This window comes from Bufo bufo, chromosome 5, assembly GCF_905171765.1.
Source record: "Bufo bufo chromosome 5, aBufBuf1.1, whole genome shotgun sequence".
In the NCBI taxonomy this organism is placed as follows: domain Eukaryota; kingdom Metazoa; phylum Chordata; class Amphibia; order Anura; family Bufonidae; genus Bufo; species Bufo bufo.
This window is the reverse complement of record NC_053393.1, coordinates 487,441,198-487,458,194: the sequence shown is the minus strand read 5'-3', so window position 1 is coordinate 487,458,194 and position 16,997 is coordinate 487,441,198. Positions and strand designations below refer to the sequence as shown.

The 16,997-nt window shown below is 44.0% G+C and overlaps 1 protein-coding gene across 3 annotated transcripts in view; it reads left to right on the top strand.

Moving 5' to 3' along the window:
- Nucleotides 1-16,997, top strand: part of LARP4B (La ribonucleoprotein 4B) — a 123,822-nt gene that overhangs the window by 76,605 nt on the left and 30,220 nt on the right. For all 3 annotated transcript variants that reach the window (XM_040434214.1, XM_040434215.1, XM_040434216.1), the window contains 4 exons: nucleotides 10,405-10,515; nucleotides 11,457-11,510; nucleotides 13,626-13,835; nucleotides 14,538-14,644. In XM_040434214.1, coding sequence (XP_040290148.1) covers nucleotides 10,405-10,515; nucleotides 11,457-11,510; nucleotides 13,626-13,835; nucleotides 14,538-14,644 — 482 coding nt within the window. The remainder of the gene's footprint in view (nucleotides 1-10,404; nucleotides 10,516-11,456; nucleotides 11,511-13,625; nucleotides 13,836-14,537; nucleotides 14,645-16,997) is intronic.

Below are 16,997 nucleotides of genomic sequence, written 5' to 3'. Positions count from 1 at the left end.
TACATCCCGTTCCTTCCTTCTGAAGGTGGTGTTGCCTTTCGCTTCAACACTTCACCGATTTGGACGTTGTTTGGGCCTTGCCGGTTTTACTTGGAGATCTCCGACTCTTGTCGACGTTCGGTCTCTTGGGTTTCCTGGAGGTCCGCGCTTAGAGTTGACGGACTCCAGGGTCGTTTTCCTCCGCTTTATCAGATTGGCTATTGCTGAGGTTACCGCACCGAGGGCAGGATTCTGCCTTTGCTGTCACCGTTCATTTCACCAGAGCGGTCGGTGCCTCCTGGGCCGGAGGTATTGGGCTTCGGCCATGCATTTGAGCAAGGCGGCCACAGGTCTTCCTTGCACGCTTTACAGAGTTCTACAGGGTGCATACTCTGGCTTCGGCGTATGCTGCCTTGGTCCGCCTGGGTCTGCAGGCGGCGGTTCCTTGATGCCTTCGGGTGCTTCGCCTTGGAGCTGTGGTCCCTCCCCTTTTGGACTGCTTTTGAACGTCCCAAGGTCTTCTGTGTCCCCCAAGGAAACTGGGCGAGAAAACGAGATTTTTGTATAACTTACCAGTAAAATCTCTTTCTCGCTCTTTCCTTGGGGGACACAGCACCCACCCATTCATTGTTTTTCTCTACACGGTTTCCGAGTTTGTGTTACCCGTTGGGTAGTTGGCTTGTTGGTTCTTTGTTGGACTTTGCCTTTTCTCACTGCTTGGACACGCAACTGGCAGTCTCTCTCTCCAGGCTGAGGGTATAGCTGTGGAGGAGGGGCTTAACAGCTTTCACTTAGTGTCACGCCTCCTATGGAGATGAGCTATACCCAAGGTCTTCTGTGTCCCCCAAGGAAAGAGCGAGAAAGAGATTTTACTGGTAAGTTATACAAAAATCTCGTTTTTTCACTTTCAGTTGTAAAATTTTGCAAAAAAAAACGAGATCCATATATTTTGCTCTAAATTTATTGTTCTACATGTGTTTTTTTTATTTTTATCAATGTTTGGGTAAAAAAAAAATGGTTTGGGTAAAAGTTATAGCGTTTACAAACTATGGTACAAAAATGTGAATTTCTGCTTTTTGGAGCAGCTCTGACTTTCTGAGCACCTGTCATGTTTCCTGAGGTTCTACAATGCCCAGACAGTACAAACACCCCACAAATGACCCCATTTCGGAAAGTACACACCCTAAGGTATTCGCTGATGGGCATAGTGAGTTCATCGAACTTTTTATTTTTTGTCACAAGTTAGCGGAAAATGATGATTTTTATTTTTTTCTTTTTTTCTTTTTTTTTCTTACAAAGTCTCATATTCCACTAACTTGTGACAAAAAATAAAAAGTTCTATGAACTCACTATGCCCATCACGAAATACCTTGGGGTCTCTTCTTTCCAAAATGGGGTCACTTGTGGGGTAGTTATACTGCCCTGGCATTCTAGGGGCCCAAATGTGTGGTAAGGAGTTTGAAATCAAATTCTGTAAAAAATGACCTGTGAAATCCGAAAGGTGCTCTTTGGAATATGGGCCCCTTTGCCCACCTAGGCTGCAAAAAAGTGTCACACATCTGGTATCTCTGTATTCAGGAGAAGTTGAGGAATGTGTTTTGGGGTGTCTTTTTACATATACCCATGCTGGGTGAGAGAAATATCTTGGCAAAAGACAACTTTTCCCATTTTTTTTATACAAAGTTGGCATTTGACCAAGATATTTCTCTCACCCAGCATGGGTATATGTAAAATGACACCCCAAAACACATTCCCCAACTTCTCCTGAGTACGGAGATACCAGATGTGTGACACTTTTTTGCAGCCTAGGTGGGCAAAGGGGCCCATATTCCAAAGAGCACCTTTCGGATTTCACTGGTCATTTTTTACAGAATTTGATTTCAAACTCCTTACCACACATTTGGGCCCCTAGAATGCCAGGGTAGTATAACTACCCCACAAGTGACCCCATTTTGGAAAGAAGAGACCCCAAGGTATTCGCTGATGGGCATAGTGAGTTCATGGAAGTTTTTATTTTTTGTCACAAGTTAGTGGAATATGAGACTTTGTATGAAAAAATAAATAAAAAAAAATCATCATTTTCCACTAACTTGTGACAAAAAATTCTAGGAACTCGCCATGCCCCTCACGGAATACCTTGGGGTGTCTTCTTTCCAAAATGGGGTCACTTGTGGGGTAGTTATACTGCCCTGGCATTTTCCAGGGGCCCTAATGTGTGGTAAGTAGGTAAATGACCTGTGAAATCCAAAAGGTGCTCTTTGTAATGTGGGCCTCTTTGCCCACCTAGGCTGCAAAAAAGTGTCACACATCTGGTATCTCTATTCAGGAGAAGTTGAGGAATGTGTTTTGGGGTGTCTTTTTACATATACCCATGCTGGGTGAGAGAAATATCTTGGCAAAAGACAACTTTCCCCATTTTTTTATACAAAGTTGGCATTTGACCAAGATATTTATCTCACCCAGCATGGGTATATGTAAAAAGACACCCCAAAACACATTCCTCAACTTCTCCTGAATAGAGATACCAGATGTGTGACACTTTTTTGCAGCCTAGGTGGGCAAAGGTGCCCAAATTCCTTTTAGGAGGGCATTTTTAGACATTTGGATACCAGACTTCTTCTCACGCTTTGGGGCCCCTAAAATGCCAGGGCAGTATAAATACCCCACATGTGACCCCATTTTGGAAAGAAGACACCCCAAGGTATTCAATGAGGGGCATGGCGAGTTCATAGAAAAAAAAAATTTTTGGCACAAGTTAGCGGAAATTGATTTTTTTGATTTTGTTCTCACAAAGTCTCCCTTTCCGCTAACTTGGGACAAAAATTTCAATCTTTCATGGACTCAATATGCCCCTCAGCGAATACCTTGGGGTGTCTTCTTTCCAAAATGGTGTTATTTGTGGGGTGTTTGTACTGCCCTGGCATTTGAGGGTCTCTGCAATCATTACATGTATGCCCAGCATTAGGAGTTTCTGCTATTCTCCTTATATTGAGCATACAGGCAATGAGATTTTTTTTTTCCGTTCAGCCTCTGGGCTGAAAGAAAAAAATGAACGGCACAGATTTCTTCATTCGCATCGATCAATGTGGATGAAAAAATCTCTGCCAAAAAAAGAAAAAGGAGGGGAAAGGCGTCTGCCAGGACATAGGAGCTCCGCCCAACATCCATACCCACTTAGCTCGTATGCCCTGGCAAACCCGATTTCTCCATTCACATCAATCGATGTGGATGAATAAATCATTGCCGGGATTTTTTTTTTTATATATACAAAGTGTTTGCCAAAGTATATGAACACCGCCACCTCCTCAGCTCATATGCCTCGGCAAACGTATCTTTTACTGCAGAGGAGAAATCTCGTCTTGCAGCGCCGCATACACCGACTTGCGTGTAATCTGACAGCAGCGCAATGCTTCTGTCCGAATGCACATCAGTGCTGCAGCTAGTCGATCGGTTGGTCCACCTGAAAGGTAAAAAAAACAAAACAAAAAAGAAAAAACCAGGCCGCAACGCAATAACTTTATTAACTTTAGAACAGAACATATTAACTTTTTTTAACTTTTTTACTTACCGGTAATTTTTTTTTTGTTTAGTTTTTTTTACCTTTATAGAACAAACCTCTCCTTCCCCATGGGACAATGTGCAAAGCGCCCAAAGATGTGGCGAAGTACGTTATGCACTTTATCCCAGGTGAAAGGAGAGGTTTGCAGCAGCTGTGAGTAAAAGGAACCTAATAGCCCTGTGTGCCTGTCCTGTGAGATGCAATCCCTATGCTAGGTGTACCTGTGTGTGGTACTTCCGGAAACACTCACCAAAGCATAGGGCAGGGTGGTCAGGACAGTCAGGACAGAAATAGCGGGTGTCACGCCTTATTCCACTCCTGCTACAGACACGACATCTTTTTCGGGGTGACGGTTGGGTTGAGGTACCAGGAACGACACTGGGGAAATGTCGCTCGTGTAGACGACTAACTACACTGGTGGATGGGGCCACAGAACCTCCTGGGTAAAGGAGGTTCTCGATGATCTCTTCCTGGAGTTTGAGGAAGGATCCTGTTCTCCCAGCCTTACTGTAGAGAACAAAACTATTATACAGCGCCAATTGAATTAAATATACAGACGCCTTCTTATACCAGCGTCTGGTTCTGCGGGAAACTAAATACGGAGACAACATCTGGTCATTGAAGTCCACCCCTCCCATGAGCGCATTATAGTCGTGGACACAGAGGGGCTTTTCAATGACACGGGTTGCTCGCTCAATTTGGATTGTCGTGTCTGCGTGAATGGAGGAGAGCATGTAAACGTCACGCTTGTCTCTCCATTTCACCGTGAGCAGTTCTTCGTTACACAAGGCAGCCCTCTCCCCCCTTGCAAGACGGGTGGTTACAAGCCGTTGGGGGAAGCCCACGCGACTAGTTCGCGCGGTGCCACAGGCGCAAATCCGTTCTAGAAACAAATGCCTAAAGAGGGCCACACTTGTGTAAAAATTGTCCACATAAAGATGGTACCCCTTGCCGAATAAGGGTGACACCAAGTCCCAGACTGTCTTCCCACTGCTCCCCAGGTAGTCAGGGCAACCGACCGGCTCCAGGGTCTGATCTTTTCCCTCATAGATCCGAAATTTGTGGGTATAGCCTGTGGCCCTTTCACAGAGCTTATACAATTTGACCCCATACCGGGCACGCTTGCTTGGGATGTATTGTTTGAAGCCAAGGCGCCCGGTAAAATGTATTAGGGACTAGTCTACGCAGATGTTTTGCTCGGGGGTATACAAATCTGCAAATTTATGGTTGAAATGGTCTATGAGGGGCCGAATTTTGTGGAGCCGGTCAAAAGCTGGATGGCCTCTGGGACGGGAGGTGTTGTCGCTAAAATGCAGGAAACGGAGGATGGCCTCAAATCGTGCCCTGGACATAGCAGCAGAGAACATGGGCATGTGATGAATCGGGTTCGTGGACCAATATGACCGCAATTCATGCTTTTTTGTCAGGCCCATGTTGAGGAGAAGGCCCAAAAAAATTTTAAGTTCGGAAACTTGGACTGGTTTCCACCGGAAAGGCTGGGCATAATAGCTTCCCGGGTTGGCGGATATAAATTGTGTGGCATACCGGTTTGTCTCTGCCACGACTAAGTCCAAGAGCTCCGCAGTCAAGAACAGCTCAAAAAATCCCAGGGCCGAACCGATTTGAGCCGTCTCAACCCGAACTCCAGACTGGGCGGTGAAAGGGGGAACTAATGGTGCGGCTGAAGTTGGTGACTGCCAATCAGGGTTTGCCAGCACCTCAGGGATTCTAGGGGCTCTACGGGCCTGTCTGTGCGGTGGCTGCGACGGGGTAACTACTGCACGTGCCACCGTGCCAGCTTCAACTGCCCTTCTGGTGCTCGCCACGTCACCATGTTGTACGGCAGTGCTGGTACTAGGTCCAGGGAGGGCTGCGCTGCTGGTGTATGCCTCACCACGTGATCTGGCAGCGACAGCCCCACTCTGCTGCTCTTGAAGCGGATCCTGCATAACCTGTGGTCTAGCGACACGGGGCCGGGTACGCCTGGTGCTGCCAGGGACCTCAACCTCCTCGTCCGAACTTTGGGTCAGAGAGCCACTGCTTTCTACAGGTTCATATTCTGACCCGCTAGATTCGTCAGATGAGGGTTCCCACTCCTCATCCGACTGGGTCAGAATCCTGTAGGCCTCTTCAGAAGAATACCCCCTGTTTGACATTTTGGACTACTAAATTTAGGGGTATTCCCTGAGACTACCCAAGAAAAAAAGCAAGCCTGTCTTACAAAGGGGAGGCTAGCAAAGTCCTGGAGGCTGCTGCGGTTGATAAAAAATATCAAAACTGATTTTTTTTATCGCCACAGTGCGTGTAAAATGAATGTGCAGTGATCAAAAAAATATATATTTTTTGTCACTGCGGTGGGGCGGGCGTGGGTGAACGCACGTGTGGGCGACCGATCAGGCCTGATCGGGCAAACACTGCGTTTTGGGTGGAGGGCGAGCTAAGGTGACACTAATACTATTATAGATCTGACCGTGATCAGTTTTGATCACTTACAGATACTATAAAAGTACAAATGCTGATTAGCGATACGCTAAACAGCGAATAAGTGACTGCGGTGCGGTGGGCTGGGTGCTAACTCACGCTAAACTACCTACCAAAGGGGCCTAAACTATCCCTAAAACCTAACAGCCAATACTAGTGAAAAAAAAAAAGTGACAGTTTACACTGATCACTTTTTTTCCTTTCAATAGTGATTGACAGGGGCGATCAAAGGGGTGATCAAAGGGTTAATTGGGGTGCAGGGGGGTAATCTGGGGCTAAGGTGTAGTGTTTGGTGTACTCACAGTTCAGTCTGCTCCTCTGCTGGATCCAACCGACGAAAAGGACCAGCAGAGGAGCAGAGAAGCCATACAACAGATCATATTTACTAATATGATCTGTTATATGACTTGTGATTGGATTTTTTGAAAATCGCCAGCCTGCCAGCCAATGATCTTAGCTGGCAGGCTGGTGACGAACTTGTTCTTTTAATTTTGCCGGCCCGCGATGAGCGGGCCGGCTTTGAGCGAAATCTCGCGTCTCGCGAGATGACGCGTATATGCGTGATTGTGCGCAGCGCTGCCACCTCCGGAACGCAAATCTGCGTTAGGCGGTCCGGAGGTGGTTAACCGCCTCCGGACCGCCTAACGCAGGATTGCGTTCCGGAGGCGGTCGATTCATTCCTCCTGGACGCGCCGGCGCGTAATCTCGCGAGAGAAGAGATTTCCTGTGAACGCGCACACACAGGAGCGCGCGTTCACAGGAACCGAAGGTAAACTAATGGATCTGCAGTCTGCCAGCGGCGATCGTTCGCTGGCAGGCTGTAGATCCAATTTTTTTTTTTTTTTTTAACCCCTTAAAGGTATATTAGACGCTGTTTTGATAACAGCGTCTAATATACCTGCTACCTGGTCCTCTGGTGGTCCCTTTTGCTTGGATCGACCACCAAAGGACACAGGCAGCTCTGTAAGTAGCACCAATCACCACTACACTACACCCCCCCCCCCCCCCCCTGTCACTTATTAACCCCTTATTAACCTGATCACCCCATATAGACTCCCTGATCACCCCCTGTCATTGATGATCCCCCCTGTAAGGCTCCATTCAGACGTCAGTTTGTGTTTTGCGAAACACTGACATCGCGGATCCGCAAAACACTGACACCGGCAATGTGCTTTCCGCATTTTGCGGATCCTCACATTGCCAGAACTATATAGAAAATGCCTTTTCTTGTTCGCAATTGGGACATGTTCTATAGGCTCGACAAAAAACGCTGTGTTCGCCCGATCAGGCCTGATCTTGTGCTCACACTTGCGTTCAGTCCGCCCCACCGCAGTGACAGAAATATATATTTTTTTCTAATCACTGCAAAAACACCGTAAAATCGCTGCGGCGCTATAAAAAGGTCACTTTTGAGGGGCATGGCGAGTTCATAGAAGATTTTTTTTTCTTTTTTGTCACAAGTTAGAGGAAATTGATAATTTTTGTTTTTTCTTACAAAGTCTCATATTCCACTAACTTGTGACAAAAAATAAAATCTCACATGAACTCACCATACCCCTCACGGAATCCAAATGCGTAAAAAAAAATGTTGACATTTATATTCCAGACTTCTTCTCACGCTTTAGGGCCCCTAAAATGCCAGGGCAGTATAAATACCCCACGAGTGACCCCATTTCAGAAAGAAGACACCCCAAGGTATTTCGTGAGGGGCATATTGAGTCCATGTAAAATTTTATTTTGTCACAAGTTAGTGGAATATGAGACTTTGTAAGAGAAAAAAAAAAATCATCATTTTCCACTAAATTGTGACAAAAAACAAATATTCTAGCATCTCGCCATGCCCCTCACGGAATACCTTGGGATGTCTTCTTTCCAAAATGGGGTCACTTGTGGAGTATTTATACTGCCCTGGCACTTAAGGGGACCTAAAGCGTGAGAAGTAGTTTGGAATCCAAATGCGTAAAAAATGCCCTGTGAAATCGTAAAGATTCTCATTGGAATTTGGGCCCCTTTTGCGCACCTAGGCTGCAAAAAAGTGTCACACGTGGTATCGCCGTACTCAGGAGAAGTAGGGCAATGTGTTTTGGGGTGTCTTTTTACATATACCCATGCTGGGTGAGAGAAATATCTCTCTAAAATGACTATTTTGTATAACAAAAATGGGATAAGTTGTCTTTTAGAGATATATTTCTCTCACCCAGCATGGGTATATGTAAAAAGACACCCCAAAACACATTGCCCAACTTCTCCTGAGTACGGCGATACCACATGTGACACTTTTTTGCAGCCTAGGTGGGCAAAGGGGCCCAACTTCTAAAGAGCACCTTTAGGATTTCACAGGACATTTTTTGCACATTTGAATTTCAAACTACTTCTCACGCATTAGGGCCCCTAAAATGCCAGGGCAGTATAACTACCCCACAAGTGACCCCATTTTGGAAAGAACACACCCCAAGGTATTTCGTGATGGGCATAGTGAGTTCATGGAAGTTTTTATTTTTTGTCACAAGTTAGTGGAATATGAGACTTTGTAAGAGAAAAAAGAAAAAATCATCATTTTCCACTAACTTGTGACAAAAAAAATAAAAAGTTCTATGAACTCACTATGCCCATCAGCGAATACCTTAGGGTGTCTACTTTCCGAAATGGGGTCATTTGTGCGGTTTTTCTACGGTCTGGGCATTGTAGAACTTCAGGAAACATGACAGGTGCTCAGAAAGTCAGAGCTGCTTCAAAATGCGGAAATTCACATTTTTGTACCATAGTTTGTAAACGCTATAACTTTTACCCAAACCAATAAATATACACTTATTGCATTTTTTTTTTTTTAATCAAAGACATGTATAACAATAAATTTTGAGAAAAAATTATATATAAATGTAGTTTAAAAAAAAAAAAATTACAACTGAAAGTGAAAAATGTCATTTTTTTTTTTTTGCAAGAATTTCGATTAATAACAAAAAAAGTAAAAATGTCAGCAGCAATGACATACCACCAAATGAAAGCTCTATTAGTGAGAAGAAAAGGAGGTAAAATTCATTTGGGTGGTAAGTTGTATGACCGAGCAATAAACCGTCAAAGTAGTGTAGTGCAGAATTGTAAAAAGTGGTCTGGTCATTAAGGGTGTTTAAGCTAGGGGAGCTGAGGTGGTTAATGGATGACATTAAACTAACAACTTTAAAGGAGACCTGTACCTTTACTCAAACCACATCGGTTCAGCAACGCTTCTTAGAGCATTCTGCACTTTTGGGTTTGATCTTCACTTTTCCAGCATGAGGAACACCGATCCATAGACAGTTTTATGGGATCGGTACTCTGTGTGCACGAAGAGCAGAGCCTGTGAAACCCAAAGGTGCAGAGCACCTTTCATGGTTGCAAAAAAGGTTTGGGTCCTGTTGGCCAGCCCAACGACAGCTTTCCTGAGACCCCTGTTGGGTATAATAAAGGAACACTAAACTAAGAATGATCCCAATAAATGGGAGATAATGTAGCCCCCAGTGTTTGTTTCAGGAATAGGCAGAAAATTAAGCTGGCTTTTTTGTAAAAATGCTACAGAGACCACAAGGGTTAGTTTACTGCTGATTTGTTCCGTTTTTGGCTGGAGAACTGCCAAGGAGGTGGGGCTTAAAAATATCCGGTGGAGGACTTTTTCTGCTTCGACACAAAAAATATTTTTTTCTCAGTTTTAATTATAATATGAAACAAAATAGGAGGAGATATAGGGGAGGACAGTTTGGGATGCATTTTTTCACTCAAAGGAGGCATGGAGGTAGAAACTAGGCAGGGGTAGGCAACCTTCAGCACTGCAGCTGATGTGAAACTACAACTCCCAGCATGCATACTTCCTCTGCTCTTAGAACTCACAGAGATGAATGGAGTATGCTGGGATTTGTAGTTTCAGAACAGCTGCAGTGCCGAAGGTTATTGATCCCTGCACTAGGGAGTGACATTGCCAGCTGCAACTGCTCACATCATTTACTCAGCCTGTGCCAATGTCTAATGTAGGATCAGACTGCCATTTCCCCCATATTGCCACTGTGAGAAAAGTTTGAATGCTAGGGATTCATGCTGGACGATAATCGTGTAGTATGAACGACTGGACTGAAAACATTTGTTCGCTTGTAGAAACGTGTAGGCGAACTAATAGGTTTGTCGTTACTGAGCTGTGGTATGTAATGATACATTGTGTGATCTTTCGATTATGTAAAAACGGGTTTAATGTAAATCCTTGCTGTCTAAATACAGTGAACAATCGTCAACTAAGAGTAAATGATCGCACGCGATTGTCACTCACCTAAACGATTATTTACTTGTCTAAATCCGTCTTACGGATTCTTCTTGGTTAATCTTTAGTTCTGATCTAGTCATGTTTCTCTTCCTATCAGGAGGTGGAAGCTCTCTTTAAGGGAGAGAACTTGCCGAAGTTTATCAATTGTGAATTTGCCTATAATGATAATTGGTTCATCACGTTTGAGTCGGAAGCTGATGCACAACAGGTAATAGATTCATTTTTCTGCCGTTGTTTCTTTGACTTGCTTTAGCCTAGGACACATTTTGTTTAACCATCTATACAGCTTTTGAGTAAAACCTAGATGTCTATCATGAGGGTCCTTATTGGGATTTCATGCTGCCTGCGCATCTGGCAGCATGACCCAGAAGACAGGTTCACTTTTTTCCAGAGTACAATTGTAATCAATATTAGATCGGCTGGGGTCCAGATCCCCACTGATCATCTGTTTGAAACTGGCTCCTCACAGCAACCAGGCACAGCGCTGTGCATTGTATAGTGGCTGTGTTTAGCATTGCAGGTCCGGCCCATTCAATGGAATGGAACTAAAATGCACATAGACATGTGACCAATGATGTCACTGGCCTATGAAGAGGCCACAGCACCCAACAGAGCGCCATGGCCCTTTCAAACTGATGATTGGTGGGGGTTTTGGGAGTCAGACCCTCCGATCTGATATTGAAGACCTATCCTGGGGATAGGTCATCAACTTTCTTCTGCCAGAGAACCCCATCTTTGGGACCCGCGCTTACACTGATAATGGACCGAGGAAAGGTGGTGGAGAGTTCACTGCGCTCACGCAGCTGCCCTCCATTCTTTTCTATGCCGAAAATACCGCGCTTTGGCTCGGCTATTTTCTTCAGGCCCCATAGAAATTAATGGAAGCTGTGCCCGTGCAAGCACATGCGATTCACTTGTATGTGGAGATCAATTGGCGTTGGCCGGAACCCGGGAAACCCGGGGTCCTCCAGCTGCCGCTGTGTCTATTCTCGGCATAGTGCGGGTCCCAGAGGTAGTCTTAGATATGCCCCCATTGTCTGTGATGGGACAACTCCTTTAAATGTAGCTCTTTTAGGTAGCTGCTCACTAGTCCTGATAAAGTTGAGAGCAAAAAAAAAATATTTTCACCTTTTTTCTGCTGTTTTTCAGGCTTACAGGTACCTAAGAGAAGAAGTGAAGATGTTTCAGGGAAAGCCGATTAAGGTTAGATGATAGTCTTTTAACCCTTAGGCTACCAGAGGTTTTTTCATTTTGCCTCCATTTTTTTTCCCCCTATTTTCTTTGAGCCATAACTTTTTTTGTTTTGGTCACACAGCTGTATGAGGGCATATTTTTTGCGTAACAGGTTGTACTTTCTAATGCCATTATTAATTATGGCATAAAATGTAGTGTGAAGCTGTGAAAAAATTCCAAATGGGGTGGAATTGGGAAAAAAACGCAATTCCTCCACCGTTTTACGGGTTTCGTTTACGGCAAAACTGACCCATGCCCTTCATTCTCTTGGTCAGTACGATTACAAAGATACCCCATATGTATAGGTTCTTTATGTCTAAATAGTGTAAAAATTAATTTAAACTTTGGTTATTTTATTTTTTACATCACCATATTCTGACCCCCATAACTTTTTTATACTTATGTCTACTGAGCTGTTTAGGGGCTCACTTTTTGTGGAACAATCTGTAGTTTTTATTGATACCATTTTGGAGTGTGCCTGACTTTTTGTTCACATTTTATTACATTTTTTGGGGTAAGAGAAGCAATGAAAAAATGGCAAATCACCCATTTTTACCTTTTTTTCCTTTTTAATAGTATTGGCGTTTTTCGGTTACGGTGATACCCTTAATGTTTATATTTATTTTTTAATTATACGGAAAGGGGGGGTGATTTAAACCTTTATTTTTATTCTATATATAATTATATTATTATTTTAATTTTTTTTGTGATTTTGGCTCATATATGAGCTTATAAATTCGGTTTTTTAATTTTCCATATTGTTCTATCAAGGATTTTTAAAATGCCATTTAAAATCAATATTGCTCATTTCTTATCCTGGCCTGCCATCTGGTGGCCAAAATAAGAATTGCAGCATGAACATTTTCAGCCTCTTAAAGAGGACCTTTCATCGGTCCAAACATTGTGAACTAAGTATCATGACATATACAGCGGCACCCAGGGATCTCACTGCACTTACTATTATCCCTGGGCGCCGCTCCGTTCTCCCGTTATGTCCTCCGGTATGTTCGGGAACTTGGTTATAGTAGGCAGAGACTTAGGGGACTTTGTTATAGTAGGCGGAGTCTGCCCTTGTTCTGCTGGGCGACTCCTTCTCCTAGGTTGTAGCGCTGTCCAATCGCAGCGCAGAGCTCACAGCCTGGGAGGTTTTTTTCCCCAGGCTGTGAGCTCTGCAATGCGATTGGCCAGCGCTACAGCCTGGGAGAAGGAGACGCCCAACAGAACAAGGGCAGTCTCCTCCTACTATAACCAAGTCCCCGAACATACTGGAGGACATAACGGGAGAGCGGAGCGGCGCTCAGGGATAATAGTAAGTGCAGTGAGATCCCTGGGCGCGGCTGTATGTCATGATACTTAGTTCACAATGTTTGGACCGATGAAACGTCCTCTTTAAGCAACTACCGATGCCCCATTTGGCCACACTGGTTTTTGCGTATTTAGATGTCGTGATCTCACTTGGTCATGGCGTTTAATTACCACGATTGGCATAATTGCCGGTCACGGTAATTAGCCGCAGGTCTCTGCTGTTTCAAACTGCACGAGAGAGTGGGCGCCATGTTTACACAACGGTTTAAGGCCCCTTTCACACAAGCGAGTTTTCCACGTGGGTGCAATGCGTGACATGAACACATAACACCCGCACTGAATCCTGACCCACTCATTTCATATCATTTTCACACATCAGTTCTGCGTTGCGTGATAGATGCAGCATGTTCTATATTTTGCGTTTTTCATGCAGCCCTGGCCCCATAGAAGTTGAATAGGGCTTCGGTGAAAAACGCATTGTATCCGGAAGCAAGTGCGGATGCAATGCGTTTTTCACTGATGGTTGCCAAGAGATGTTTGTAAACCTTCAGGTTTTTTTTATCACGCGCGTTAAAAAACGCTTCAAAACGCATTCCACCCGTGCGGAAAAAACTAAACGCAACCGCAGACAAAACTGACTGAACTTTCTGGCAAAATGGTGCGAGTTTCACTAAACGCATCAGGACCTAATCTGTCATGCTTGTGTGAAACAGGCCTCCTAATGTTGTTGATTTTTAATGCATGAGTTAACTCTTACTTTCCTAACTGGTCTTTCTTCAGGCTAGAATAAAGGCAAAGGCGATCGCGATAAATACATTTTTGCCAAAGAATGGTTATCGACCTCTGGACATGAACCTTTACACACAGCAGCGCTATACCACATCATTTTACTTACCTCCAGTGTATAGTCCGCAACAGCAGTTCCCACTCTACAGCCTCATTACGCCGCAGACCTGGTCTACTGCACACAGCTACCTTGACCCTTCTTTGGTAAGTTCCTTTATCCTAGGCTTGCGGTAATATCACGTTTTCTTTTGTGATTATCACTAAAACATGACGCTCCAAATTCCTGGTAACGCAGTAGGCCACACACAGGCCAATTTTCACTATATTATAATAAAATTATACTGCGGATAATTGTGTTCAAGCATAACAAATGATGCATCCCATGCAGATAGGGGGGAAGGGAAAGACTTGATTAAATGGCTTTTCCCATCTTGGACATTGGGGGCATATTGCTGGGATATGCCCCCCAGTGTCTGATAGGTGTGGGTCCCACATCTGGAATGTTCAATTATCCTTAGAACGGAGCCCGCAAAGTGACGGAGGGCTCACCACGCATGTGCGGCTGCCCTCCATTAATTTCTATGGGAGTGCCAAAAATTGCAGACCAGTGCACTCAGCTATTTTCGGGAGTCCCATTGAAATGAATGTGAAGTGCACTGCGTAATCGTGGCTCCTTTCGCTTTTATGGGGCTTATGGGCTATTTTCAGCACTCCCGTAGAAATTAATGGAGATCAGCCACGCATCACTTTGCGGGCTCTGTTTTAAGGATAAGTGTGGGTCCCAGAGGTGGGACCCACGCCTATCAGACATTTGGGGCATATCTTAGCAATAGACAAACCCCTTTAATATTGGGATCTACATATCTAATCTTCAGTTGTCATTGGTCATTCTCCTCTTTTCATTAGGTGACACCATTTCCTAATACTGGATTTATTAATGGGTTTACATCTCCTACTTTCAAGCCAGCAGCATCACCTTTGACGTCTCTTCGACCATACACACCTAGGCACAGGCAAGTGGATGTATATTCTATTTATTGGCTTGTAGTGTTGTGAACTTCACCCTTCATGTGCCGCAGTAACTCAAATGCTGTATGTCAGGCATTGCTATAACCTAAAATGCGGTTTGTAGACATCTCGAAAAAATTGGTGCTGCAGCAGATCAAAAAAGTTTTGGAGGGAATCTGTGTTTGGGTCCCTTAAACATTTTTCAATCTCTGATTCGCGCTGATATGTTGATGTCATTTAAGCTGTTGCTTCTGCTCTTTTTACATTATAGACTTTGCGGGTGATTCCAATGTCATTTTGAGTAAAGTTACTTCGTGTTAGGAGAGACCCACCAGTGATACAGAGGAAATAGTGGATTTCTTCAGTTCTCAGATCCAGAGATTATCTCCAGATGATATTGGACTTTAAACTATCTTGGTTAGGCCTCCTGCACACGAACGTGTGCGCCCCGTGGCCGTGCTAATGCATGAATACCGACCATGGGGCAGCTGATCGCAAACCCATTCACTTTAATGGGTCCGCGTTCCGCAAAAACATAGGACATGTTCTTGCTATACATTTAATCCGGCACATTATAGGACTATGTGCGTCAAAAACCTGGAGTACATTCCTGCCTCAACAGTTTTGAAGAGCTTGTTGCATACACACCTACTACAGATTTATTACAATAAGGGTATGTCCACACTGGGCTATTTTGCTGCAGAAAATCTGCCTGTGATGATTCTGTGGCATACAGATTTTGCTGTGAATTTGTCACAGATGTCATCATGTAAATGTAAATGCAAATGCTGAAGTCCTTAGCATAAATTGGCATGCTGCAGACTTCCAGTCCACACCACATATCAATTTCCATGCCGATTCCATGGGGACGTTTTTCTCGGGTGTGAATCAGATTTGTTTGAATTTCCTCCACTTTGCTGCTACTGCAATACGCTGTGTATTTTCTACTTGCATGGACATGTCCTAGTTGGCCATAGTTCTGTTTGAGTCGTTGTGGCAAGCTGTAATTTGTCGTCTTAATATTTGAGAATAAAAAGGGACAAAGGAATTAATGCCTAATGCACACGGCCGTTGTGTGTTTTGCTGTCCGCAAATTGTGGATCCGCAAAACACTGATAGTGTCGGTGTACGTTCCGCAATTTGCAGAACGACACGGACATCCATGGATATAACTGCCTAATCTTGTCCGCAAAACGGACAAGAATGGGACAGCTTATTTTTATTTTTTTTGCAGGGCAACGGATGCGTACAGCACAGGGAGTGCTGTCCACATCTTTTGGGACCCCATTGAAGTGAATGGGTCCCCATCCGAGCCGCAAAAACTGTGGCTCGGACGCGGACCAAAACAACGGTCGTGGGCATGAGGCCTAAGAGTGAAATAAAGTGAAAAGTAAACAAATCTGGTCTTTATTACCTGGAAACGTTTGAGAATCATTTTAATGAACTTGTGTGTTTCTCAACAAAGTTCAAGCATTTTAAAGTGTCGACATCAGTCTTGGGGCTCATGCACACAACCGTGCCATGTTTTGCAGTCTGCACAGATGCTGCCCATGTTCGTTTCGCAATTTGCGAAACGTGTTGCCCATAATAGAAATACCTTTACTTGTCTGCGAAACGGAAAAGAATAGAACCTGTTCTATATTTTTTTGGCCCCACGGAACGGAGCAACGAATGTGGAACCAAACAACGTTTGTGTGCATGAGCCCTTACATTTAGCTATTAGTTTGTTTCCTATAACTCTCAATTTTCATCCCCTTTTTTTTTTTTTTTTTTTTTTTTTTTTTTTTTAGTTCACACCTATGTATATATATTTTTAGGGTTTGGCCACACGGTTTTGTCTTCCAAAACTGCGTACAGAAGCCTGTCCGTGTGGTGTGGCTTCAACCTTAAGATGCCTCCACGCATTCAGGTTTTTTGATGCAGTTTTTGAAACAATTGGGAGGGAAAAAAAATAGTATGGTCTTTTATATACGGTCTCTTCCTTTTATGAGCCACACCTTCTTTGGACTTCAAAAACTGCATCAAGAAACCTGGCCATGTGGCCATACCCTAAGGGTGCTCCTACTTGTCATGGCTTTGTGTGGTTTTGGATGCTGCAAAAACGTATGTGGCATTTTCAACAATCTGCTGTTACGGTGCAGTTTCTTCCAGCAAAGTGAAAACGCAGCAGGCTTAATTTACAATGACGTAACTCTATTTTGTAATTTTTGCTGTCATTTTCTTTTTTGAAAATCATATGCGTTCTTTGATTCCTTTTTTTCCCCCCCATCCGAAACGCACCACAGCCATGTCTTGTGGTAACTCCTTTAGCGCTGATCACTTGTTTCTGATTGATACTTGAGATGCTAAGGCTACTTT